At 41.4% G+C, this 25,857-nt stretch overlaps 1 protein-coding gene across 1 annotated transcript in view; it reads right to left on the bottom strand.

Annotated features, from left to right (window-relative positions):
• Positions 1–218: 218 nt before the first annotated feature.
• Positions 219–25,857, bottom strand: part of Cep78 (centrosomal protein 78) — a 28,348-nt gene continuing 2,709 nt past the window's right edge. Inside the window, exons 2-15 of the mRNA XM_021659654.2 lie at positions 25,620–25,792; positions 25,456–25,528; positions 24,528–24,631; positions 22,050–22,224; positions 19,832–19,945; positions 18,359–18,423; positions 18,005–18,116; positions 12,934–13,063; positions 12,539–12,584; positions 11,204–11,332; positions 4,879–4,956; positions 3,287–3,453; positions 2,083–2,251; positions 219–794 (exon numbers count right to left, since the gene is read on the bottom strand). Coding sequence (XP_021515329.2) covers positions 285–794; positions 2,083–2,251; positions 3,287–3,453; positions 4,879–4,956; positions 11,204–11,332; positions 12,539–12,584; positions 12,934–13,063; positions 18,005–18,116; positions 18,359–18,423; positions 19,832–19,945; positions 22,050–22,224; positions 24,528–24,631; positions 25,456–25,528; positions 25,620–25,792 — 2,045 coding nt within the window. The 3' untranslated portion in view covers positions 219–284. The remainder of the gene's footprint in view (positions 795–2,082; positions 2,252–3,286; positions 3,454–4,878; positions 4,957–11,203; positions 11,333–12,538; positions 12,585–12,933; positions 13,064–18,004; positions 18,117–18,358; positions 18,424–19,831; positions 19,946–22,049; positions 22,225–24,527; positions 24,632–25,455; positions 25,529–25,619; positions 25,793–25,857) is intronic.

Below are 25,857 nucleotides of genomic sequence, written 5' to 3' on the forward strand. Positions count from 1 at the left end.
CTCATAGAAGTTCCATGAGAGTAAAAGTTTTGCTTTCTTATTTGCTGGAAGCCACCACACCAAGAAAGTATCTTATAAATTAGTCCTTCCATAAATATATGTCAAATCATGTCAAATTAATTATGGAAGTAAAAAGAAAAAAATAGTTTTAAAGAAGTATGGATAAATTCCCCTATAGTGTTTTTAGCCCTGTATTTTAATATTAAGATATCACATGCTATAATAAAAACATACGAAAATTTATTAAAATTTGAAGGCAAAATCATAATTTCAAAAGGGTAGAGCTATGTCAGGTGTGCTGAGGAATGGACACTTTCCTGAATTTCAAAATCAGACCCAACAGTATCCCCTTCAGAATGTTCTAGAGGACTGGGTTTACTTTTGATAGTCTTGGATGAGACAGTCACAATTCTGTTTTCTTTCTTGACAGAAACATAGTTTTTCAAAGATTCACTTTTAATTGGCTCATTAAGCAAAGACCTTTTCCCCCCGGTTCCTTTGCTTTTTGAGTTCGCAGGCAAGTCGGAGTCGGAAAGCAGGTCCTTCCCAGAGTGCCTCTCTGTGGAGTATCTTCTGGAGTGCTCACTCATGGTGGTCACCTTCTCTGAAGAAGACCTGCTGTGTTTCAACGACACGGACGCTTCTCTTTGACTCCCGCCTCCAGGAATCCCATCTGCTAAAGGAGAGCCTGTCCGAGCGACGAATCCTGCTGCAGATCTCTCCTGCTGCTCCGGGGCTGCCACTCCCAGCGTGTCTCTGGAAGCCACCCACGCTTCTTGTGCAGAAACGGGAACCTGGAAGGTGTCGAGAGGTAAAGGAATCCTAGTGTCACTTGTAATCTCGTGGAACTACAAGGAAAACAGCAAAGCCCGAGTGAACAGAGCGAGCCTCTACAGAACTGAAAACTGTGATTTTTTTTCAAGTTTACTTTTATTATATTTAGTTAGGTGTGTGTGTGTACATGATCACAGAGGCTAGAAGAGGGCACACAATCCTGGGAGCTATAGTTACAGGTGGTTGTGAGCCCCCTGACACAGGTGCTCCACCGGAACAGCCGTAGCTCTCTTAACAGCTAGGCCACCTCTCCAGCCCTGTAACTCTGACCTTATTAAGCAGTCAGTTTACACTCAGATGTTATGGTAGTTTTCCTAATTATACAATGCCATGTGATCGGCAACCCAAAATTTATATATTATTATATATAAATTATATATAATATGTACAATGTATATAAATGTATATATTGTTATATATAAATTACATAATTATACATGTATGTATGTATGTATGTCTCCAGTTAGCTGTATAGTATTCTTAGAATTTTGTTTTATAAGAGCTTCCATTTTTCACATTAAAAGGCAAAACTATTTCTAAGAAAGCTAATTCCTAGCCTCTCTGCACATGTGAGCAGTATCAATGAGTGACATGGCCCAGCTCTCAAGCCTCCTCAAGCTCCTCAGACAAGTCTTAGACTGGCTACTGGGGGGTGCAGAAGGAAACCTCAGGGGGTCCTGTGGCAGGCAGCCTCCCCCCAGCCAGTGACTGGGCGGCTGTAGGGCACTGCTTGCTAGGTCTGTCTGGATGACTTGTCTGAAGCTGTCTGCACCAGGACTTGTACCGTCAACAGTGTGCCTTCACTGTAAGCTGACTGCAGACAGATAGAAACCTAGACGAGACATGAATACAATAGGTGTTTACAAAACTTAACTTTAAATTCAGATTATTTCTTTACTCTTTAATTTCTTTCTTCATCGAAGATAACTTATTCTAAGTATAAATTATAAAAAAAAAAAAACCTTTTAGTTTTATCTTTTTTCCCCTCCTATGTAGTCTTGGCTGGTCTGGAATTCATTCTGCAGACTAGGCTTGCCTCAAACTCACAGAGACTGCCTGTCCCTCCCTCACAAGTGCTGGGACTAACAGTGCACCACCAGGCCTGGCCCCATTTTCTTATTGACAATGACGTAGCTTCTGGAGATGGGTATTAAACTTAACTCTGTCAGAGACAGACCACCATTACTCTCTCTGACCCGAGGAACTCCTCGCTAATGGCTTGAACTAAGGTCCGTCAGGTCCACTTACTTGGATATTCTGCACTGGACCTTCAGCATTCTGTTTCGGATCTGGGTTTTCTTCTTCAAGTACTTTCTTCTCCTCCACAGGGCCACTAACTGTAGAATTCATCTGGGGACGACCTAACAGGTGGAAATCTGACTGATCTATACCAGCCATAGTGGCAAGCTGCCCAAGCCTGCAGAGAGGAGGAAAAGGCAATCATTAAGGAACAACTTAGATTCACCCACACCTACAAACGTGAAATATGTGCATAAAAGACCAAGATTTAGAATCTTAGAAGCCAAGCGCCTCCTTCAGACAGCAGCCCCACCCCAACTGCTGCTTTTCCACCTGTGCTGAGACCACTGGACCAGGTCGCCCAATTCTTTCAGCACCTGTTCCCTCAATAATACATTAAACACCACCTGACTTTCTACAGCAACCATTACTGCTTCATTTGAAACACTGTTCCAACAGCTTCAACCTCTCCCATACCCATGCATTTGACCTCTTTCCTCGGCTTCCAAGTGTCCACTCCTTTCTAGCCCCAGTCCGTGCACCTAATGAACTGCTCCATCAGCCACCTTTAGCACTCTCTTAGCATCTCTGTGCTTTGATCTTGAGACCCAAGTAGCCCAAGCTGGACTCAAAACTTTTATGTACTTAAGGATAACTTTGAACTCCTGATCCTCCTTCCCCTACCACCCACGTGCTGGACTAAAGGTGTGTGCCCAGCTAGCATCTTCTGTCACTATTGCAGGTGAGAACCCTGACCTAGCCCTGCGTCTGCAGCAGCCCTGTGGACATGTACATCCTAGGGCCTTGGAATGAGAAGAACCTACCTCAACCTTATTTAACAAGCAAAATGAATAAAAAGCAAGAGAGCTATATATTCTAAATATTTTCAATAAAAATGATCTTTAACTTAGTCTTTTTTAAAAACATGTTAAGGAATATATTTGTAGCAGACAAAACTATATACAATCCATACACACAACCGTATTAACTTAGTGTTTACCAGGAACACCGAGTACTCTTTATGTTACTTTATTGTGATGGAGTTTCTAATGAGATTGTGCATTTCTTTAAAAAGGAATTCCCCATTAAAAAGCAAAGCAAATGTATTGCTGATAATCACATTAACTATGTCTGTGGAAGCTAAGAAATGCTGAGAACCTCTGCAACTACCATTAAAGCCACTGAAGAAGGAATGCCCACCCTCCAGATATACCCAGCATCTTTAAGGAGATCCAAGAAAGCGTGAAACTTCTGGAAAGAATTCTCAATGCTGCCCAAGACTCCTTCGTCGTCCAGAATCATGTTCGTCAACGACTGTGCATGAAGGGCTTCCGACAGGGAGAAATTTATATTTCTTAGCTGGGCATTTTCATGTTCCAGCTACAAAAGAAGATTGAGAATGCACAAGATGATTCTACTCACAGTCATATAAAGGAAAGCTTTCAATACTTAAACTAAAACATTTAAAAATGTTTATTAACTTGGTATATCTTTTTTTACCACTTAATTACTCCTCAATCAATGAAAGCAGTAACCAAAATAACCATGACACATAATAATCTTCACCTGGAGACACTTGGTGAAATTTTCTATAGAACAAGTGGATGAAAATAAAGTTGTTTTACTAATGATTTTCCAAAGATCATATTCCTAACTGCTGAAATTCATATTGGACCATTGTGCAGCAGAGAATTAGCCCCATATTAGAAAACTCAACAGTTTGATTTGAGCAAAGCTACAATCCTGCTACACTTGAACCATTCAGGATTAATTTTAGCAAGCCAAACAATTTTGCATGTATGTATGCATTTGTGTATGTATACATGTGTTCATGTCTGAGCCAGTGCATGTGTACCAACATGCATATGGAAGTCAAGTGGAAAACTGACTCTTCGGAGTCAGTTCTCTCCTCCATCATGTAGACACTAGGAATCCAACTCAGGCTGTTGGGCCTGGCAGCAAGTGCCTTTAACTACTGAGCCATCTTGCCGGCCAGGCCAGGTATACTGTGCTCATGTTAGCTAGCATCTTAACTGCACAGCTATCCTTTTTCGTGAGCAATCCTCGGCAGCTTCTTGCTCTCTTCATCTACTCACACAACATGTCAAACACAACCCTAACATTTCTCAGAAAGGCAAAACTTACATAATATACTTTTGCCTTATGTCATCCACTGTTTAATACTTACTGAATACACAAGTGTTCTTTAATATAATACATATACTTTGAAGGTCTTCCTTACACCAAATTTGTAGTTAAAAAAATTCTTCTAAAACCTGTTAGTTTTATGCAAATTAATCTAACAGTCTACCTCAGTGCTCACGGTATAGACTTTTATCTCCTTTGAAATCCTTAGGAGCTTTTCATGATCTTAGACTTCTAATTTTTAAAAAGTCTGAGTCTGGCCCCACATAATCCCCCAGCCTCAGCCTTCCAAGTACTGGCATTACAGCCTGTACCACAGTGCCTGTCCTTTCAGACTTCTTAGATAAGTTTTCCTAAGTCACTGCAAGAAAACAACCTCACCACCACTTGAAACATCTACAGTATAAGCCTACTAAATACAGTTCATTCGTGGCAGTCAAAAGATGGTGAGGAGCAAGCAACTTCTTACATTTTTAAAAATACACGTTTTGGAACATAGTCAAATGACATGAAATGAATGCAAGGCTAAAATGGTGCAACTAAGTTTACAATACACTATGCCTTATTTTGAAGTATTTTAAAGTTTGTAAGTACAGAACAACTTGAAACCAAAACAAAACCAACAAATAACTCTTAAAATAGCAGAAAAAGACTTTTTACCTCACTGACTCGCTTGTTAGCCTTGAGCCGGATTACTCTTTCCTCCTTCAGCTGATTTAGGCATTCCTCCAGTTTGTCCTAGTATGAAGAAATGGAGTAACTATGGTAAATGAAGTGTGCTCTTAGCCCTCAACTCTCGCAGCGACACAGACCGCTGCGAACTGAGGGAGAGAGCCAGGAGTAACCCCACACAGTGGGATGACATGTGCCATTACTCTACATATACCACCCAGTGCAGCTAATTACTAAATTAGCAATTACAGTGCTTATCACAAGACATATGTATATAACACATAGTGAATCACCAATAAGTTAAAGCCATGAAAGAAAAATTTTATTCTTACTTGTGGGTTCCCAATAATAGAAAACTGTAACATTCCTAACCTACCTGAATCACACAGCTGCAACAAAAACGCATACTTAAAATTTTAACACCTTTACAGCACTTTGCTGTATACCAAGAGTTGTTCTTGGTTTTCTAGATACCCCTAACTTAGCCATCAACACCCTACAAGAAAAGGAAAAGTAGCGGCTAAGGCAGAGGTGCAGAACAACATACCTTCCGTGGGCTGCGCAGCTGGCTTTGAATTCAGAGCAGTCCTGGTCACACAAGGGCTGCCCTTGCTCTTTACCCAGATTAGGAGTCTAACTATCGTAGCCACGGGCAAACCTGCTCATTATTCTCAGCAACTGGGGCTCTACGGTCCTTGATCACAGCGGAGTGACTATTTGCTGCAGATCAAATCCTGAAATAGTCCTGGTGCTGCAGTGTCCCCCTAATGCAGGGGCTGCTGTGTGTGTGTGTGGGGGGATACTTATGGCCTTCACAGCAAGTGACCGCACAGGGTGGGTATGACATAATTAGGGAATCTATCTAAAGGTATCAGGCTCTTCGTGAAAAAGACTTTTAGTACAAAGGAGTTAAGACACCAGAAGTTCTCCATTGCCACCTCTGAAGAGGAGGTAGCCTACAGAAGATGACAAGCATCAAGGAAATGGGACCTAAAGAGATGAATTATGCAACACCAGCACCCCTAAAAGAGGACTGCTTCCCAGCACTCCAGATGGCAATAGTCTGGCACACACTGTGGCCTTAGTGTTATGACACTTGAGCAGATTCCTGCCTGGATTCTCATGTTAGAACTGTGAGCTCATAAATGGGTAAAGTATTAAGCCATCATACTTATAACAACAAAGTATTCAATTTCCAGGCTTAGGAATAAAAATACAAGTAACTACTATTGTCATAAGCCACTATTTTTTAGTAGTTGATTGTATAATAGTAAACAAAACATTTACTTATTAAAACATCACAGCATATTTATATTTAGTAAGTTTTCTGAGGCAGGGTCTCATTATAAAGGCCAGGCTGTCAAAGCCATGAGCCCCCTATCTTAGCCTCGTAAGTGCTGGGATTATGGGTATGTAACCCAACACTTGGCATTATATATTTTTGTGTGTGTGTGTGTGTTTAAAACGCGCACGTGGAGACCAGAGGCTGATGTTGGAAATTACCCTTCAATGTTCTGCCTTTCCTGGTGGCAGGGCCTCTTAATCAAACATAGATCTCACAAACATAGGTGGTCTTGCTGGTCAGCTTGCTCTGAGGGGTCATCTTTGTATTCCGAGGCTGGAGTTACGGGCTGGCTACCACCACACTGACCCGACATTTACATGGTCAGGCAGCTGACTGTAGAATACCAATAGTGTTGGTGTACGTACCTATAACCCTGTTTCTGACCCAAACTCCAGTCCTTAAGCTTTAACGACAAGTGTCTGAAACATCTCTCCAACCCCTGGGTTTATATTTTAAAGTCTTTTGAACATTTACTTAGACACAGAATTTTAATTTATAAGTTTAGTTTGGGGCTATCAAGATAGCTCAGTAGTAGCTAAATTTCTAGCATCCACATAGCAGCTCACAACCATTTCCAGGAGATCTGATCCCTTTTCTGGCCTTGTTGGGGCACTAGACACTCAGGTGGTACATATACATAGATGACTGTAAAACATTCATACACATGAAATAAAAACCTTTAAAAATAATATTTTTAAGAAAAACAGAGATACAAAATATCTAAGTATGTGTGAGCAAAGTCGTTTTCTTTTCAACAAATTGTTTTAAAATATTTCCTCAATGGAAAATTGGGTATTTTTACACTCAGAATATATGTCTGAAATTACTAAATGCTTTAATAACGTCAAAGTCCTTTTATCCTTAAAGGCTGATTTTTAAAAGACTTACTATGTGCATGTGGGGATGGATTTCTGTATGTGTGTGCAGTGCCTGTAGGGGGCAGAAGAGGGCACTGGAGTTACAGGTGGTTGGGAGCCATCAGACAAAGTGATAGGAACTGAACTCAAGTCCTCTGTAAGAGCACTACATGCTCTTACCCAGGAATAGCCCCTTCCTGAAAAATAAATCGTTTGGTATATTTTATGGCTTGTTGTCTGTGTGTATGCAGCACACATGTGCCATAGCGCATATATGGAGGTCACATGACAACGTCTCTCCCACCATGGGGATATGGGGCTCCTGGGGATGGACCTCGGGTCATACAGCCTGGCAGCTGGCACCTTCAACTACTGAGCATAGCCAAATTCTTTAACGTTTAAACTATGCAAGTTTTTACTGAAAAGACATTGCAAACTCCTGTATTTGTGATTCACATAATGGTTTATGTGAAGGAGACTACACTTTGCTTTTTTTTTTTTTTTTTTTTTTGCAAGCCAGTGAGTTTACTGGGCTCACTTACATGACACAAATGAGGGGTTACTTAAAAAAGGGCACGGGCAGCAATCTCTCCACATCTCCATGTCTGACCGGCTCTCCAGAGCACAGACAAGTGCAATGACATGAAACAGCTTCTCCCCCTAGTGGGGGAATCAGACACAATGCCAGTACTCTTCTTGAGGTGGTGCCTCAGACTCTCCATTCTCCTGCCTCATCATCTTGGTTTCAAGGTATGTATCAGATGAATATTTTTAAGGCCCTGAAATACCTGGGTGCTAACAGCTTCCTGACGCATGCCTCGGCTTAGACACGGCTCTCAGCAACAGGGTCTATAACACCGGCTAGTTTTATGTCAACTTGACACAAGCTAGAGACATCAAAGAGGTAGTCAGCCTTAATTGAGGAAATCCCCCCATGAGATCCAGCTGTCAGGCATTTTCTCAATTAGCGTGATCAGTGAGGGAGGGCCCAGCGCATTGTGGGTAATACCATCCTTGTGCTGGTGGTCCTGGGTTCTGTAAGAAAGCAGGCTGAGCAAGCCAGGGGAAGAGCCAGTAAGCAGCACTCCTCCATGGCCTCTGCATCAGCTCCTGCCTCCAGGTCCCCTCCCTGCTCTCGAGTTCCTATTCTGACTTACTTTCCTGATAAACAGCAATGTGCAAGTGTGTAAGCTGAATAAACCCTTTCCTCCCCAACTTGTGTTTTGGTCATGGTTTTCCACAGCAGCAATCAAAACCCTAACTAAGACAGCCTATCACTCACTCTGATACGTCACAACTACTGGCTCACTTTCCCCATGTAATCGAAAGATGTGTGAAGAAGAGAAGCATGTTTTAGTAAGCATTTATCTTATCACCTCCTGTGTCTAGCCCAAAACAAGCAGGCAATAAAGAATGAAGGAAGCCTTGGCCATATAAGATGTGTTTAAAAATATGGTTTTCTTAAAAAAAAAAGGGGGGGGAGCTTGCCCTCTTTCTTTATTGGCTTACTAGTTAGTAGTAACATTTTAGTTTTTGATTATTGTTTTCTTAAAAACTGAAGATTCTCTGAGGCAAAGTCCTTGCCCATTAGCTAAAAAATTTCTGTAACTCTGAATCCTGATCCTGATTTACTCATCTGCAGAATATATTATGATTAAGTAAATTAACAAATATATAAACTCAGAAGCGTGCAAAATGAATGAACATGTGAATTCAATTAGGACAGACAGACTTACGATCAAACAGTATGTTCTCTAGAGCAGCCAACACCTGAGGCAGGCTTTTCACCACAAAATACTGATATGCCAAAATGTACATAGAATGAAACCGTCCCAGAATATTCATGATGAACACTCAGACTACAGCTGCCCAGCACCTTGCTCAGACCATGAGCGAGCAACTCCTGTGTGTTCCATTTCCAGTTGCTGGTTGAGCGCAGGTTAGGTCCCCTCCACGCTGCAGGCTGCCCAGCACTCACTCTAAGTGACCGTTTCCCAGCTGAACTGAACCAGCTACATTCTGTCCACTCTCCTCTGGCTAAGTGAGAATCCCCTCCACTGTCTTCACTATGGACTTACACATTCTAGCTGATTCTCAAAACGAAGACCCGTTAAGAGGAACCTCAATAAACCCTGAGTGAGGAACCCCCTAGTTGTACTTCCTCAGTGGCCAGAGTCACATTTGACATATTGTGGCTCCTGGGCTAGGACACAGATCATAGTAGAGAGCTTGCCTACCATGCATAAAGTGTGGTCTCTGGCACTTCAAACAAACACTAGGGAAATAAAACAGAACAACCCCATAAAACCAACCAACCTCTCTCAGACCCCCAGGGAACGAAGCCAAACACCACAGACTGAAAACAAGTGAGGACCCAATGCTCCAGAACTTTTACCTTCTTCTGCATCTTAGCAATAATCACTCAGGCACTTTACACACTGCAGGCTCTGTACTTTCAGGATGAAGTGTTCCCAAATGGTCCACACTGGTTCTCTCCTAAGAGTCTATGATTTTGTAAGTGATTACTTTAAGAACTGTGTTAAGTATTGTGAATTTTAATTAAAAAAAAAAAGAAAAAAGAAAAAAGATGTAGCACTTACATTCAGGAGTGGGTAATACTTGGGACTGAACCTAGTGTCTTATATACTTTCCAGGAAAGAGGTTTGCCATTAAGCTGTATCCCCTACCTGGCTTTAATTTTTTTTTTAATCAAATAATGATGGCCATAATCATATTAAAAAAAATAGGTAACTGCCCTTTAACCATGTAACGAGATTTTTGAGGTGTCTTCTGTGAACTAGAAATCTGGGCCCTAACCACACACAAGCCCAGGACTTTGATTTTGTATGTCCCGGCTCTCAGAAATGTGAAAAGCAGATCTCTGCTGTTTTAAGCCAAAGAATAAATAAATAATAAATGGATAGCCATTTCTAGATTTATAAGTTCTATACGAAGACAGTACTAGTTCTAAGCAGTCACTGTTGGGCTGGTGGTATGGTTCAGTCTTAGTATGCGCGTTGAACAGTATGAGGCTTTGAATTCAAACCCAAGTCCTAACAGCTTCCCCTGATCACACGCAAGAAAAGCGAAGACCTTCCTAAAAGACAAGGTCTCCCAGAGCTTACTACATATCAGCTCTGATTTAAAGCCCAAATAAACAGTGATGTTTAAGGTGCAAAAATATGCTATGTAAGGTAATTCTCTTTTTTGCCTATCCAAAAAAATGGAATGACATTAGATGCCGAATTTTAAGAGAAAGTGTAGTTTCTTAAAATTTTAATGTTGTAAAAGAGGAATATCAGTAGCAAGTTTTTCCAAAGCCTGGCATGTCAGCATGGGAGGCTAGGAAAAGGCCAGGAACTCAAGGCCAGCTTGAGCTACATAAGATACTATATCAAAACAAAAGGCCTCTTTCCAATATTACTTTTCTCTGAAAACAAAGTTCTATTTCCTCCTGATTAGAGTTCAGCTCACACTGTTAGTTTCCTGGCCTTTAAAATTAAAGCGCTGGGTCAAGGAGACGGTCCAGTCAGTCAGGCCCCAAGGTGATCCTCTGTGCCTGAGAAGAGGTGGGTGTGGTAGTGCATACTCACAATCCCAGCACCCAGGAGGCAGGTGGGCAGATCTCTGGGACCCACTGGCCAGGCAGCCAAGCCTAACTGGCAAATTCTGGGCCAGTAAAAGACTGGGTCTCAAAACAAACAACAACCTCCTCAAACAAACCCAACGGGATGACAATGGAGGAATGACAGCTAAGGCCGTCCTCAGGCTGCCACATGCATATAAATATGTATGCACGTATTTATACACACTTATGTATACGTGTGCACACACATGTACATATCACTGAATCACCTATATGACAGCACTTAGTTTCCTTAAGTTTAGTTTATGATTATTAAAGCTCTCTTTACAGCTAACATTCTGATTCTAAAACATTCTGTTTTTGTTTTTATTTTGTAGAGTACACATACTCTTATCTCACCTTGTTCCTCTTCACCAGTGAGTAGAGTAAGAGTTAGAAGAGAGGATTCCAACGAGCTACCTGGGTCTGTTTCATAACCAAGCTTTGGCCGTAAGCGACTACACTCTGAAGGGAGTAGCCATGTACCTGTAATGTTTCTTGCTTTACGCTGGCTTTCTGAGGCACTTCATGGCTACTTTCTGAAGAATCTTCAACCTCGTCAGTTTCTGAAGATGAAGGACTCTCTACTGTCACAGTCACTGGAAAATCTGGTTGCTTAAGTAAAGAGAACATGACTTATTACTACCATAAGCCAAACACTAAACACTGGAGGACATCTAATAAAATCAATCTGTCTGAAATATCACGTTACTATCTATAAATGTTTCTCACTGTGTGTTAGCCTAAAACAATCAGTAACAGAAAATGCCACTAGCTTATTCTTGCTCTGACTAAAAATTCCTATACTACATATGCCGGATTATTGTTTGGCATTGCCCAAATATCTCTGTTAAAATCCTCCTAGACAAATCAAGAGCCAGAATAGACACCTTTTTTTCAGGTCAACTCTTACACTGCAGATGATAAATTCTCTAATTTGAGACATGACAAGTGTGGAAGTATAATTTTTAGGAGAAAAAGAATGAACAGAATATAATTTAAAGCCAGTAAGTTTAACTGTAATTAATGAATACTAAAACAGTTTTAAAATTAAATCACATACATATTCACAACTGAAAGTAACTCACAACAAAACCTCATCTTCTCTTCGTCCTGTAGCCCAAACTAGTGTAATAACAGTGTGATTCTTCTGTCAAGCTTCCGTGAGGTTTCCCTCTAGCTAAAAACTGACATGTCAAAACTCAACTGAAAATGTACAGACTGAACTGGTACAGGGACAACTCTGAAGGACATGCAAAACCTTGATGACAGAACACAATGGCACCCTAACACTTCAGTGTGTACCCAGGAGCGTGACACCTGGAGTGATGCATGAGACGCGATCCTCAACTCTGAGATACTCTGTGGCCTCCATGAGCTGCTACAGGAAGATGCAGCACACTGGGAGAATTAGCCTGCTCCAAAACTGAGGCCGTGGGACAGGGACTGTCTGTGTCCCTGACTTTAACATGTGGAGTTTGAGGTGTGTGTGTAATGCATGCATGTACCCAAAGCAACATTACTTGAAAACTGGGACATTTTTGAGTGATCAGGCCAATATAAGACACGGTGGTCAATGGTCAAACCTATTGTGAGTTGTTTGTTGCCTGGAGAAAGGAGGTACCTATAGATGAAACCACAGGGCCTCCCCAGTGTGTGTCACACACACAGAACTGTACCGTGGGCCTGGCATAGGAACTGGAAGAGCCTTAACTACATTTACTTTAGGGAGGAAAATTCATTTTATAAAGCTCCTCTCAGTGGACCCTGCTCTTTCCCTCCTCTAATCCCTTGTATGGTAGAAATGTGACAAATACATACCTTGAGATGATTAGATATATCACGAGTTTTGATTAATGGAAACCCCCTAAAGAGAGATCAACAAATTAAGTTACATTTTGATGTACACACACCACATGATCAAATTTATTTGTATTATATACACTATCCACGTAGAACCGAGTACTAAATACCTCAAAATTAGCTAAGGGAAAAACCAGAGACTGAGCAGAAAGGCTCTGTGACAGGTCGCTTACACACATTCAGTTCCTAGGAATCAGTAGACACTAGCTTATTTTTGTCATCTTTCCTTAGGGCAATCTTTGGGCAGAGGCTGTGAGTCACCCCCTTCCACTAACAGAATCATCAGGAGAAAAACATCATCGACGTTCCCAAATGAGGGCTGTCAGGACTCAGGCAAGGGAAGAACACCTTACCTGTTTCTTTTTGCGCGTTCTGCTGTGCGCCAGGGCAAGAAGCCAGACACGCCTGGTGGCCGAGGGTCAGGAGCATAGCTGTCTCTACTGAGCCCAGGTTTTCTCCCATTACTCACAGGTTTCTTTGTAGCTAACCCAAAGTTCAAGGAACAGACAAAAGAAAATCAGGGTGAGCTAAAGATTTGCACACTCCTAACAGAACACAGATGAGCAACTGACTATGATGCCAAGACCAACACAGTAGGAGTGCTTTATAAACTCTGCTTTTTGAAACAGGCTTTCCCAGTACAGTTTAGTTGAGGCTACACTTGAATCATGACCCTCCTGACTTTCCCTGAGAAATGCGTGGTTTACAGGAATTCCTGCACAAAGGCTGAAGGTTTCTGAGTGGATGTTGTTCTCAGTCCTCACATTAGTTTAGAGAAACAAACACATGTACCCCGAACCCAAAATGAATCAAATAAAAGAATGAAACGAGGTTCTTACCTTAAAGTCAATACCAAAAATTAAACATGAAATACTTGTAGCAACTAAACACGTATATTAATACTTATTAGAATAAATCTTCTATTAAACTTCATGTTTAAGTTTTTGTCTCTGATATCATTGAGAACAACTAAAGATTTATTAAAACAGTTCTACTTAGTCTTGGCCTTGGAGATTAAGAGTTCTAGGGCAGTCTTAGTAAAATCCTGTTTCTTAAAAAAATAAAATATGATTGTGTTTGTCCTTGTTGTGCTATGTAAGAACTTTGCAGCGCTGGACCGCCATCTAAGATGATGCATATTCTCTTAAGTCAGTTCTTTAAAAATTACACCGACTTGTGTCTATGTGCTGGTCATGCAGGTGGCGACCAGAGGACAACTCGTAGGACTCAGTCATCTCTTCCCCCGACATGGGTCCTGAGAATTGAACTCAGTTATTAGGTATCAACTGCCTTCACCTTCTGAGCCACATGTCAGAATGTAACTCACATTCCTGTGACATTTTCTGCATACATTAGTGCAAATATTCAATTATAGGAACTCTGTTCATCCTGTACTACTGCTTTTTTTTTTCATTTTGTTATTATTAATTATTTTTAAAGACATTGTCTCATATAGCCCAGGTTAACCTCAAACTTGTTATAAAGCTGAGGAACCCTAGGAACTTCTCATTCTCATGCCTCTATTTCCCAAGTACATCCACTTTTTAAGTTAATTACCTTTATAGAACATTCTGGTCTATGGCAGTATACATATTATCATTTCTTTCATTTTCAGAAAATATTAACTGTATTTAGTTTATTTTATGAGACAGGATTTCTGTGTGTAGCCTTGGTTATCTGAACTCACTTTGTAGACCAGGATGGCCTTGATCTCGGAGATCTGCCTGCCTCTGCCTCTGCTGGGAGTAAAGGCAAGCACCATCATTTGGTTTATATTAATATATATTTAATTTAAAAAACTGCTATGCATCCTGTTAGATGAAAAGAAAAACAAAACAAACAAAAAAAAAAACCCTGCAGTAAAGTTCTTATCATCTTCTTGAACACATACACACAACATGACTGAGACAATTAACATCCAAGCTCTGTGCTCACCAAACTCTACACAGCAAGACACTGGTCAGCTGACCTCCATGTCTCCAAATGACAGAGGCAAACTGCAAAAGAGCCAAGAAATAAAATTCCTCTTGCTCAGTGGCCTGTAGCAGCCACAGCTCTACTCTCTCCAGCAACACTGAGAAGACAAATACTTGCTCTTCTAATTGTGTTAATGCCCGGCCACACGTCACTCCTGAAGCCACAGAAACGCACAGACTACACAGCCCTTTTCTTTACAATATTAAGCACCCATGAAATACTTCCAAGAATACTTGCAGTATGAAGTCTTGCTACTAGCATGATGCACATTCGATTTGATGCTGAAATATCACAGTTCTGAACTCGAAGCTGGCAGACAGCTTCCTTGACACATCAAGCACTCAGCTACTGTTCAGATGAGTATTTACTACAAACAAACTGCTTAATGAACATATACTTCTTTTTTGAAAGAGAGTCTCACTGTGTAGCTCTGACTGGCCTGGAACTATGTAGACCAGGCTGGCCACAAACTCAGATATTCACCTGCCTCTGCCTCCTAAACACTGAGATTAAAGGTGTGCACTGTCACACACAGCCCACATACTCCTTTTAATAAAACAAACTGTATGCTTACAAGAAGCTTTTTAGTTTGTTTCTGTCCTATTACAGGAACAGGAGGGAAAATCCCACACTTAGTGAAAGAGAAAGTCATTCAGAACCGACAGTCTCTTTCCAAGAGGGAATGGGCTCAGAGTCATGTGCAGCACAGGACACTGCAGAAGCGTGAGAACCAAAGAACTCCCACTATCACCTCGGTGACACCCTGTGAGCGCACTGACTAGCACAGCCTGTACCGTGTGATTACAGCCTGGAGTGGAAGGAAATAGAGTTCACCCCGGGACCTGGAGACAGTCTTTAACTGTTCCACTGTTATGCTAATGTCTTTATGTTAATGTTTTACAATCTGAAGGAAATCTTCAAACGTATTTTTCTAAAACTACTAAATACACATGAAATGAAAATCTCTATATGAATAACCTTTAAATATACAAGCTCAAAGCTATTATGTCCCAAGGATCCGTATTTTAAATTTCAGGTAGCAGGAATAAACAAAACATTGTTATTACTGTTATTAATATCTTGATATATGTGGCACAGAAAGTTACCACAAATATTCTCGAAGTGGCTAATAATAAACATAAAACTTATTTTGTTGCTTCCATTATAGTCTCTACAGTTATACTATTTGAAAATGTGGGCTGGAGAGATGGCTCAGTGCTTAAGAGCACAGTTTGCTCTTCCACAGTTCTGTTCCTGAGTTCAATTCCCAGGAATCACATGGTAGCTCACAACCATCTATACTGGGATCTGATGCCCTCTTCTGGCATGCAGGTATACATGCAGACAGAACACTCACATTAAAAAAAAAAAATCTTAAAAGGAAAAAGAAAATTCAATGCATACATACAGACATATATATACATATCAATCTATCTATCTATCTATCTATCCATCCATCCATCCATCCATCCATCCCTTAGACCTAGATTTGTTCCACTCTATCATTCCTTTTTATCACAAAAAAAGTTATGCACGCTAAAGGGCATGTGTTCTGGGCTGGAATGTAGCTCAGCTTTAAGGGTGCTGCCCCGCAGGTACGAGGCTCTAAGTTACATCTGAACTCATCACCATGTACACCTGGACATCATGGTGCATCTGCAACCCCAACACTCAAAGAGGTAAAAGCAGGAAGATCCCAAGTTTAAGACCGCCTGTGATTACACGGTGAATTCAGAACTATCCTGGGCCAAGGCTAGGACAAAGTGTTTTAGAAAATAATTTACAGTTATGTTTGTGCCTATAATCCCAGCACTTAGGAGGCAGAGGCAGGAGAATCACTGCAAGTTCAAAACCAACCAGAGGAAGACCCCATCTCAAAAAACAAGGACATTTTTAGGAATACAAAGATATCAGAGCCAACTTACATAAAATGAATACATTTAGAAGAATCTTAAGCTTATGTACAAATGTTAGTTTTCATCACATTTTCTCATTTATTATAGGAGCGTATGTGTCTGTATGTGTCTGTATGTGTGTGTGGAGCTGGTTCTCTCCTATCACGTGGGTTCTGAGGGTGGAATTCAGGCTGTTCTACTTGAAGGCAGATGCTTTCACCTACCTGCCAGACCCTGAATGCTGCTTTTATAAAAAGAACCTTTCCATTTGTGTGCCTTAGCCTCAAGTTAAGGTTAATGAATACTTACAAACTTATTTATACATTATAATACACACTAGAGAATAGTGCTGGCTAGTTTTACGTCAACTTGACACAAGGCAGAGCCATTTGGGAAGGGGCAACTTCAACTTAGAAAATGCCCCCAGCCAAAATGGACTGTGGGCTCTTTTTTAAATTAATGATTGATGGGGGAGGGCCCTCCTCACTGTGGGTGGTGTCACCCCTGGGCAGGTGACCCTGGGCATCTAGGAAAGCAGGATGAGCAAGGCAGTAAGTAGCACTCCTCCATGGCCTCTGTGTCAGCTCCTGCCTCCCTGTTCCTGTCGAGCGTCCCTGCTCTGACTTCCCAGGATGGTGGACTGTGATGTCTAAGTCTAAATTGAAATAAGCCTTATCCTCCCCAAGTTACTTTTGGTCATGGTGTTTTGACACAACAGAAACCCTGACTGAGACAAAATGCTTCTCTCTCTGGGCACGTGGCTGTTTAGCTGTAGGCACAACTGCTTAGGACTTGTGAGATAAGAGAAGCACAATCTTCAATCTGGGCAACACAGCAAGAAAAAAAATCTCAAAAAAAAAAAAAAAAAAGCAAGTTTTCCTAAAGTGTTCCAGCTCTAGGTCAAAAAGCCTGTCTTCAACACTGATATTAAGGCTTTTACAGCACTGAAATGTGTTATATGATTCAGTCACTTAAAAAAAAAAAAATCAAGCTGTGGATGTGGCTCAGTGTTAGAGCACTTGCCTCTCATGCATAGGGTCCTGGGTTCAATCTCCAACAGTGTTTGCTAAAACTGAATCACAGCATTCCAAACCTCAACTGTAAATTTTGAAAAATAAGCACTATTCAGGAAACAGTCAAGATGATGAATTTTACATATAGAATAATGATTGTTAATTTTAAAAAACTTGCTTGCAATCCTTCCAAACGATTCATTTACCATTTCTACACTCCGTGAATTTTCATAACCTGGATTGGAATAATTAAACTGTAATCAACAGGGCTGGAGTGATGGCTCAGAGGTTGAGAGTACTGACTGTTCTTCCAAAGGTCCTGAGTTCAATTCCCAGCAACCACATGGTGGCTTGTAACTATCTACAGTAAGATCTGGTGTGCGGGCAGAATGTTGTATAAATAATAAATAAATCTTTAAAAATAAAAACTGTAATCAACATTGGTTTGACCCAAGAGATGAGACTTTATCATTAACATACTAACATGGTAGGTGTAAGTTTTGATGCCACTAAAAAGCAAGACAGACAGAGTCAGTTACCAATTCTAATGGTAGCTTTTCCTTTCCGACTGCTTCCTAGGACAATTGTTCTCTTTTTCTGCTTGGTGCTTTTGGGCGGTTCCTTCACTGATGGGGACGTTATCCACTGGTACTGGAAGAGAGAGCCAGGTGACATCAGGAACAGGTAATAAGACCTGACTTTAACTGGACATGAGGAATATATTCTACACTAATAAAGCTTTGCAACTGTCAGGTCTCATGTCCCAAATTAAATAACAATACAGTAAGAGACCTGAATTTACTTCAGACATCAGAAAAGTATCAACAATTCTACTAAAAGCAAAAGAAACTATAATTAGAGAAATTCTTCCATAAGACTAAAGCAAGCCATACCTCTGACTTTGCACTCCTTCCGTTCTGGAGAACCTTTTTGATAACTGCTTTCATTACAGAATGATCTGGAGTAAAAGAAAAGCGAGACTGGTTGAGGCGCGTCCCAGTGACTGGCGGTTCCACCGCGGCTCTTCCCGTACAATAAACAACACACGTATTCTGCTTCTGAATAGTCTTCTTCCTCCCGAGCTTGGTTTACTGCAGTACTTGCTTATTCCACCAGCACTTTAGGTCTCAGTGGGTTTGGAACCTCTGCATAGAAAATAAAAAGTTGCACTAGCCCTACTACCCAAAAAGCAACTAACTAACTAACTAACTAACTAACTAAAATAAGCCAAACTGAAGTCTCAATGATGCTCTTCTCCCAACCTCCCTTTCTCAGTACTTGCACCACCACCTTTTCTAGACATCTGAAAAATATCTCTTTCACAGCTGAATTCTATGGGCAAAGCTTCTGTCAGCCTCTAACCTTCCACCACGAGCTAAGCCATAATGCCCTCTGGCTTGGATCTCTGTGCTAGCGTCCTCGCTGGTCCCTTCTCTCCTTCCTGGTTCCAGTCCTATCCTCCACACAAAGGTCACCTGACTGAAATATTATCACATTATGCCCTTTTCCTACCACAGCTCACTTAGGAGAGCTTTGTCCTTACCTGCATTGAAGACCTCACAATATCAAGCCCCTGGCTCCTGTTTGACCACAGAGCACAAGATTTATTTGTATTTCTCTGCTTGACTATTCGAGCACCAAGTGTACGCAGATGCCCATGGAGGCCAGAAGAGGGCATTAGATCCCTTGGGACTAGAGTTACAAGTGGTTTTGAGTAGTTTGACATGGGAGCTGGGAACCAAACCTGGGTCTTTTGCAATGACCCTAAGGGCTCTAACCACTGAGCAGTCTCTCCGGCCCCTGCCACATTTTTTCAAGTACTCCATCTATCCTCCCATTTTGTACCTATACACTCACTGCTTCCTTGTTCTGCCATACACCGTCCTCAGGAGATGCACTGCATGCTCGTCTCTCCACTCAGCTACCCACTTAAGCACTACTTCTCCAGTGTAGTGCCCTATCAGGCTTCTCATTTACTCCAGCCTTTACACTTGACCTCACCGACAGCAAGACTGTCTAGCCGGCACACTGTTATACCTGGACCACTAATTGGATTCCTAAAAAAATCTAAAATTTCTTTACAAATTAGCAAGCAAATGAAATGTTCTTCCCAAGAATTCAGAGTTTCAGGTGAGGTGGCGGGGAGTGCTTTTGATAGAATCAGTCTTATTATCTAGGCTCCCTTAGAATAGGAAGCCCCTCGAACAATGTTGAAGTACAACACATTTAAAACCAGACATTATCTGCTAAAAGTATAGAATTATAACAGTAGAAAATAAAGTCGTTACCTTTTTAAAAATTTCAACACATAAACAGATTCATTTTGTTATGGCATTTGTTAGTTAATTTTTAAAGAGTCGACATACCAATAAGTGGATTTTTCCGTATATCCAGAACGACCAGGGTCCTGTTGTTTTCCAGGGCCTCTAGTAAAGCGTTGGCTCCTTCACTGGTGAGGCCGCACTGCTGCAGGTCAAGTGCTTTTGACGAAAGACAACAGGTCATGTACTGACTCCACACAGTTTAACAAACAGAGAATTCTCATTCATGCTTAGGACATTTCTGAACAAGACTAGTCACGGCAGCTTTTAAATCTTGGGTATTAAAAAAGAGAAAGTCAGAAAAGCATATGCAATATAATGATGATCTCTTCTATGATGTGCTAACAGTGACCTTACCCCAGCCCCATGCAAAAAAAAAAGTAACTCCCCACACGAGAAAACATCATAGGGGTATCCGTTCATGGTTAGTAAGGATGCTAACGGCAGTGTAGACACTGCTAGTAGTTCTTGGACCCACAATCCTGAATTCCAAAGGAATTTCAGAAAATATACTTTAAAAAAAGAGAAGGGCCGGGGGATGGTTAAGAGGACTGCTGCTCCTTCAGAGGTCTTCGGTTCCATTCCTAACACCCACGTAGCAGCTCACAGCTGTAACTCCAGCCCCAGGAGATCCAGTGTTCTGCCCTGGCCTCCGTGGGCATGACTGTGGTACACAGACATACATATAGACAAGACATCATATACATTAAAAAGAAGAATTCCTGCCCTGACTGTAAGATATAAGCTGTAAGGTGGAAACAAACAAACTTTCTTCCCCAAGTTGTTTTGGTAGGTATGGTGGTTTGGGTAAGAATGGCCCCAACAGGCTCATATATTTCAATGCTTAGTCACCAGGGAGAGGAGTGGCAATTGCTGAACTAGGTGTAGCCTTGTGTATGTGGCGTGTGGGTGGGGTATGTCACTGGGGGTGGGTGTCAAGGTTTCAAAAGCCCATGCCAGGCCCAGTCTCTCTCTCCCTGCTGCCTGCAGATCAGGATGTAGAACTCAGCTGCTCCTCCAGCACCCCGTCTGCCGGTGTGCAGCCATGCTCCGCCACATGCTGACAGTGGATTAAGCCTCTGAAACCGTAAGCAGGCTCCAAACTAAATCCTTTCTTCTGTAAGAGTGGCCTTGGTCAGTGTCTCTTCACAGCAACAGTGACTAGGACAGTAAGTCTTTGATCATAGCAATAAAAAACAGACGGGACTAAGAAAAAAAAACAACAAAAAAACCCCACAAAGGCAGCCTTGCGCAAGAGAGGAAGGAAGAGAGCTGACTCTCAAACTCATCCGCCAGTGTCTGGCCCTGGACTTCCCAGGCCCCAGAACGAGGAGAAATAAGTTCCTGCTGTTTAAGCCACCAGTTTGTAGCATTCCATAATTGCCCACACTAAGACACCTCTTGACACAGAAGATATAACCAACTAACCAAACTATTGAGAGCCAGTAAGTTTCACCAGCACATCAAATGAAGACCAGCTAAGGCCGTGAAACCCGGGGCAGCAAGATGGCTCAGCGAGTAAAGGTACCCGCTGCCAAGCCACAACACTCCAGTTTCCTCCTCGGAACCTACGTGATTGAAGGAGGGAACCTTGGGGCAGGCTGTCCCTGATCGCCACATGTGTACTGGGGCCCATGCACATGGAACCACACCCAAAAGTAAATAATAAATGTTTTTAAAAACTTAAAGTTAAAATAGCAGCTAGGCACGCTAGAATATGTGTTTTATCTCAGCACTCAGGAGACAGACATCATCTCTGGGAGTTCAAGGCTAGCCCGGTTTACACATGTTCCAAGCTAGCCAGGGATACCTCGTCAGACTGTCTAAAAAACAACATCATCAACAAATATATATGTATATATGCACACGTATATTGATATGGCAACTGTTATATCCTTTAAAATCTGCACACAGTAAGTGGCACTTGAGGGCACCTGAATGATAAGGCCTGTACTGCCGAACTCAGGAACACTGAGCACTAGATCTCCCTCCCTCCCTCTCTCTCTCTCTCTCACCCACACACTACCCTACATAAAAACAGTAGGGTTATAAAATGCTGTTTGATATAACTATGGCTAAAATCTAAGTGTACAGGCATATCTGTTTTTTTAGAGGATGAAATAGGCCAAAACGAAGAGTAGTCACTCCTAGGCGTTCTGATTGCAGGCAACACTGTTTTCTGTGAAGAATATGTTTCTCTAGGTTAAAAGCACAATAAAAGCTATTAGAGTTTTTTTCAACTTCCAAAGCTCACTTAACTTACCTCGAAGCCATAAATCCTCACTAAGAGAGTCCGCAAAAGCACTTGCACCTTGGTCACCAATGAGTGTGTTGCAATTCAGCGTGATGCGCCTCAAGCCAGCCATGCAGTCAAGATCTGGTCTCCTGTAGCGAAGACTCTCAGCCCAGGTCTCTTCATGCCTTCTCATGGTCTGGTACTTCAAAATTAACAGTGTGGAATCAGATGCTGGAGAAGGAAATGGGACACCTAAAGGGAAGCTAGGCATGGCTGATTACACACACCCCCACTAGCACAAACATGCTGGCACTCTGCCCCCAGAAGATCCCAGCACAGGGCCCAAGTGGTAACAACAGTCACAGGTGACAGCTGCCAACACTTATGGAAACTGACGATTCATTAAACTTGCAGGAATTTTATTTTCCTTTTTTGCCACATTAAAAAAAACTTGGTTAATACTGCTACAGTTCTAAACTCTATCCTGTCCGCTAGGGGTCTCCAATACAATTTAAATATTTAACATGTATCATAGTTATTGATAAACTACACAAAGCCATATAAATATCTTATGTATTTGTTTTTGTTCAGAGATAGGGTTTCTCTGTGTAGCCCTAGCTGTCCTGGAACTTGCTTTGTAGAACAGGCTGGCCTCGAACTCAGAGCTCTTCTTGACTCTGCCTCCCAAGTGCTGGGATCAAGGGGATGTTCCACCACCACCACCGGGGTTATAAATATTTTATGCAGGTGGTGTGTGTGTGTGTTTGTGTGTGTGATATTGAGGATTAAATCCAGAGCCTTGGGCATGCTAAGCAAAGTGCTCTACCACTGAACAGTCAGGCCAACAGGTACAATTTTTAGATGATAACAAGATACATTCAGAGGCTCTAACATCATCTTTTAGCCCAACAGCTCACACACACTTCTTAGGTCACACATACCATCTTTAGAGTCCTAGAATAAGAGAGTTTGACATGCCTTAGGAAAAAAATGATTTGATTTGTAGTCACAGTTGTAGCTTTAAAACTATAATCAATTCTCTATATTCACAGGTAACTTTTGGTAACATGGGACTTTCACATTAAAAGGAAAAAAACGTTTCCTGCTTGAACATCAAAAGAGCAAAGCAGCTGTGAAAATGACACCAAAAAGAGGGAGTAATGTTAATGCTGCTTTTCTATTAAGAAAAGCATTAACATAAAAGCAATAAGCAACAGCAGATGTTGTAAGCAATAGCTAAGCTGTCTTAGGGGAGATAACACTCGAGATCCTCAGAGTTAAGTGACTTTACAGAGGTGAAGCAACTCGCCCATGGTCACAAGACACTAAATGAGTGAGGGCTTTAACTTAGGACAAGTGGCTTCAGCATCTGCACACTTAGCTAGGTGAGGGCTATAGTCCCAGCTACTCAGTGAGCTGAGGCAGGAACATCACAGCTCCAGTGTCTGTCAGGGCCACAGAGTGATTTCAAGGCCAGCCTAGGGAACTTACAAAGAACCAATCTCAAAACACGGCTGGGATAAAGCTCAATGGAGAGTATTTGTCTAAAGTGTGAGGCCTTAGTTCAACCCCCAATATAAAAACAAACACCCACCCCAGTCTCCCCGACATAGTCAAAATGACAATAGAAACCTCACAAAATCGAATCACCACCAGAAAACAGAATCCATGCTCCTGACCACCATTTATCTCAAGGGTCAGAGGTTTACTCATCAAAGGTCCCGAAGTAAACATTTTCAGCCCTGTGGGTTAGTTTCCTTTGCCATCTGCTGAAGTCTCCTGATGTAAGGCAAAAGTAGCCAGTTACCACGCATACAATTAGGCACGGTTGTGGTCTTCAACATCCTTACTTGCAAAAAACATGTGACAGGCTAGATTTGGTCCACAGGCCTTAGTTCTATCTTTGATCTGTGCCACCAAGCTACATAAATGAGCCAGCTGAGGTGACATACACATCTAATCTCATACTTGGGAGGCTGAAGGAAGGGTACTAAAGCAAGTCCCAGGCCAGCATGGATGACACAATGAGTCCAAGCACAGCCTGGACCACAAACACATATTGTCTCAACCTCCACTAACCCCTAACAAACAAACAACAGCAACAATAATAAACCTGCAAAAAGGTTTCACATCAAGTTGTTAAGTAACTTTAGTCCTAATGTAGTAGTTATAAGAACTATAAAGAATGTACTGTTTTTACTTGTTTATAAATTACAGTAGTTAGAGTGATGTAAGTAACTGGAGACTCTAATGTTGGTACAACATTTTCAACAACTAAAATAACAAAGAAGTATTATTCATTAAGTATTATACTTTAAAGTCTTATTTCTAACATTGAATGTGTATTGTTAAGGGTCAGAATCCCAAGCTAACCTATGGTTACATCATGCAATGAAACTAAAACTGTCATTTCCATATGGATAAGACAAAAATCACTGCAACCCCATACCAAGGTATTAATGTGCTTCAATCACATCGTTTGTTCAAGTCTGAACATGTGGTCACCTTTAAGATCTTAGCTATGTGACTGGCTCCTTGCCATGTCAGGTTACATCCTGTGAAGTTGACAGTCTTGAGAGTGACAGAGTTCTTTATGCCTTGACAAATAACTGAAAGAAAGAAAAAAGGCACAGTAAAACCAAGTGCCTGTCAATGTGGTCAGTCTTGGTGTCTTCACTGTCTCAGTCTGTGTTAGCTTAGATATGCCTAAAATCACGCACTACAACCCTCTAGGCCACTAAGAGATATGCTGCAACTTGTCAGTAACAAAATACTGTTTTAGATTACAGCAAAGTCATAATTCTACTAACTTGCCAAAACTGAATACTTTAAATATTGCCTATTGATAAATGGACATTACAATTGCATTATAAAGCTGGATTTAGTGGCACATGCCTTTAATCCTAGCACTCAGGAGGCAAAAGCAGGCAAATGGCTGTGAATTCCAGGACAGCCAGAGCTACATAGTAAGACCCTGTCTGAAACAAAACAAAACTGTATTATAGCTGTTTTATTTGGAGATGTCAATGACTTATAGTTCTCTTTACATCCTATTATGCTCCTTCTCACAAATATTTGTTTATTTATTTTGAGACAAGGTTTTTCTGTGTAGCCCCAACTAGCCTAGCACTCACACAGATCTGCCGTTGCCTCCTCTGCTGGGGTAAAAGGTATGCACCAGTACACTCAGCTCCCACAAATATTTCTTAAAGGAAAACCATAAACTATGAGCAAACACTATGGAACTGTTTTATGGTGCATCACAACCTTAAATAGAGCTCAGACAGTACTAAGTATAAGCTTTCCCGGTAGAATGGATAGCATCTAAGCAGCCACAAGAAGGAGGCAGTTCACGGGGAAGCAGCAGCCCAAAAAGGTAGACAGGGTCACCACAACACACAGACAAACATGAAACCATCCCCACAGGACTTACTTTCTAAACCGTCATCTCCAATTGGACAATTCGCAAGAGACAGGTGGACCAAAGAGGCCGATTTACTCAATCCCTTAGTGGGGGAAAAAGGTAAAATATGTATTGAGTATTTTCCCACCAAAACCAGCCATCAAATGTCTGCAGGTCACACGAACAAGGCTTACCTTTGTTAGACTAGTCAAATCTCTCTCTCTCAGAATCAGCCCATTTAGCTCCAGATTTCTTAGCACAGTTGATAAACTTAAACAGCCTTTAAGAGCCTTACATAACTGCAAGCTCACGTCTTTGGATCTTACTGCTGGAACTCGATTTCTGCAGACTCTGTGTGTATCAGAACCTAAGGCAAATTCATTATAAAGTCATCAATGTCAATCAAACACTTTCAGTATTAAAATACTCAGT

Source organism: Meriones unguiculatus, chromosome 1 (assembly GCF_030254825.1).
Source record: "Meriones unguiculatus strain TT.TT164.6M chromosome 1, Bangor_MerUng_6.1, whole genome shotgun sequence".
Lineage (NCBI taxonomy): Eukaryota > Metazoa > Chordata > Mammalia > Rodentia > Muridae > Meriones > Meriones unguiculatus.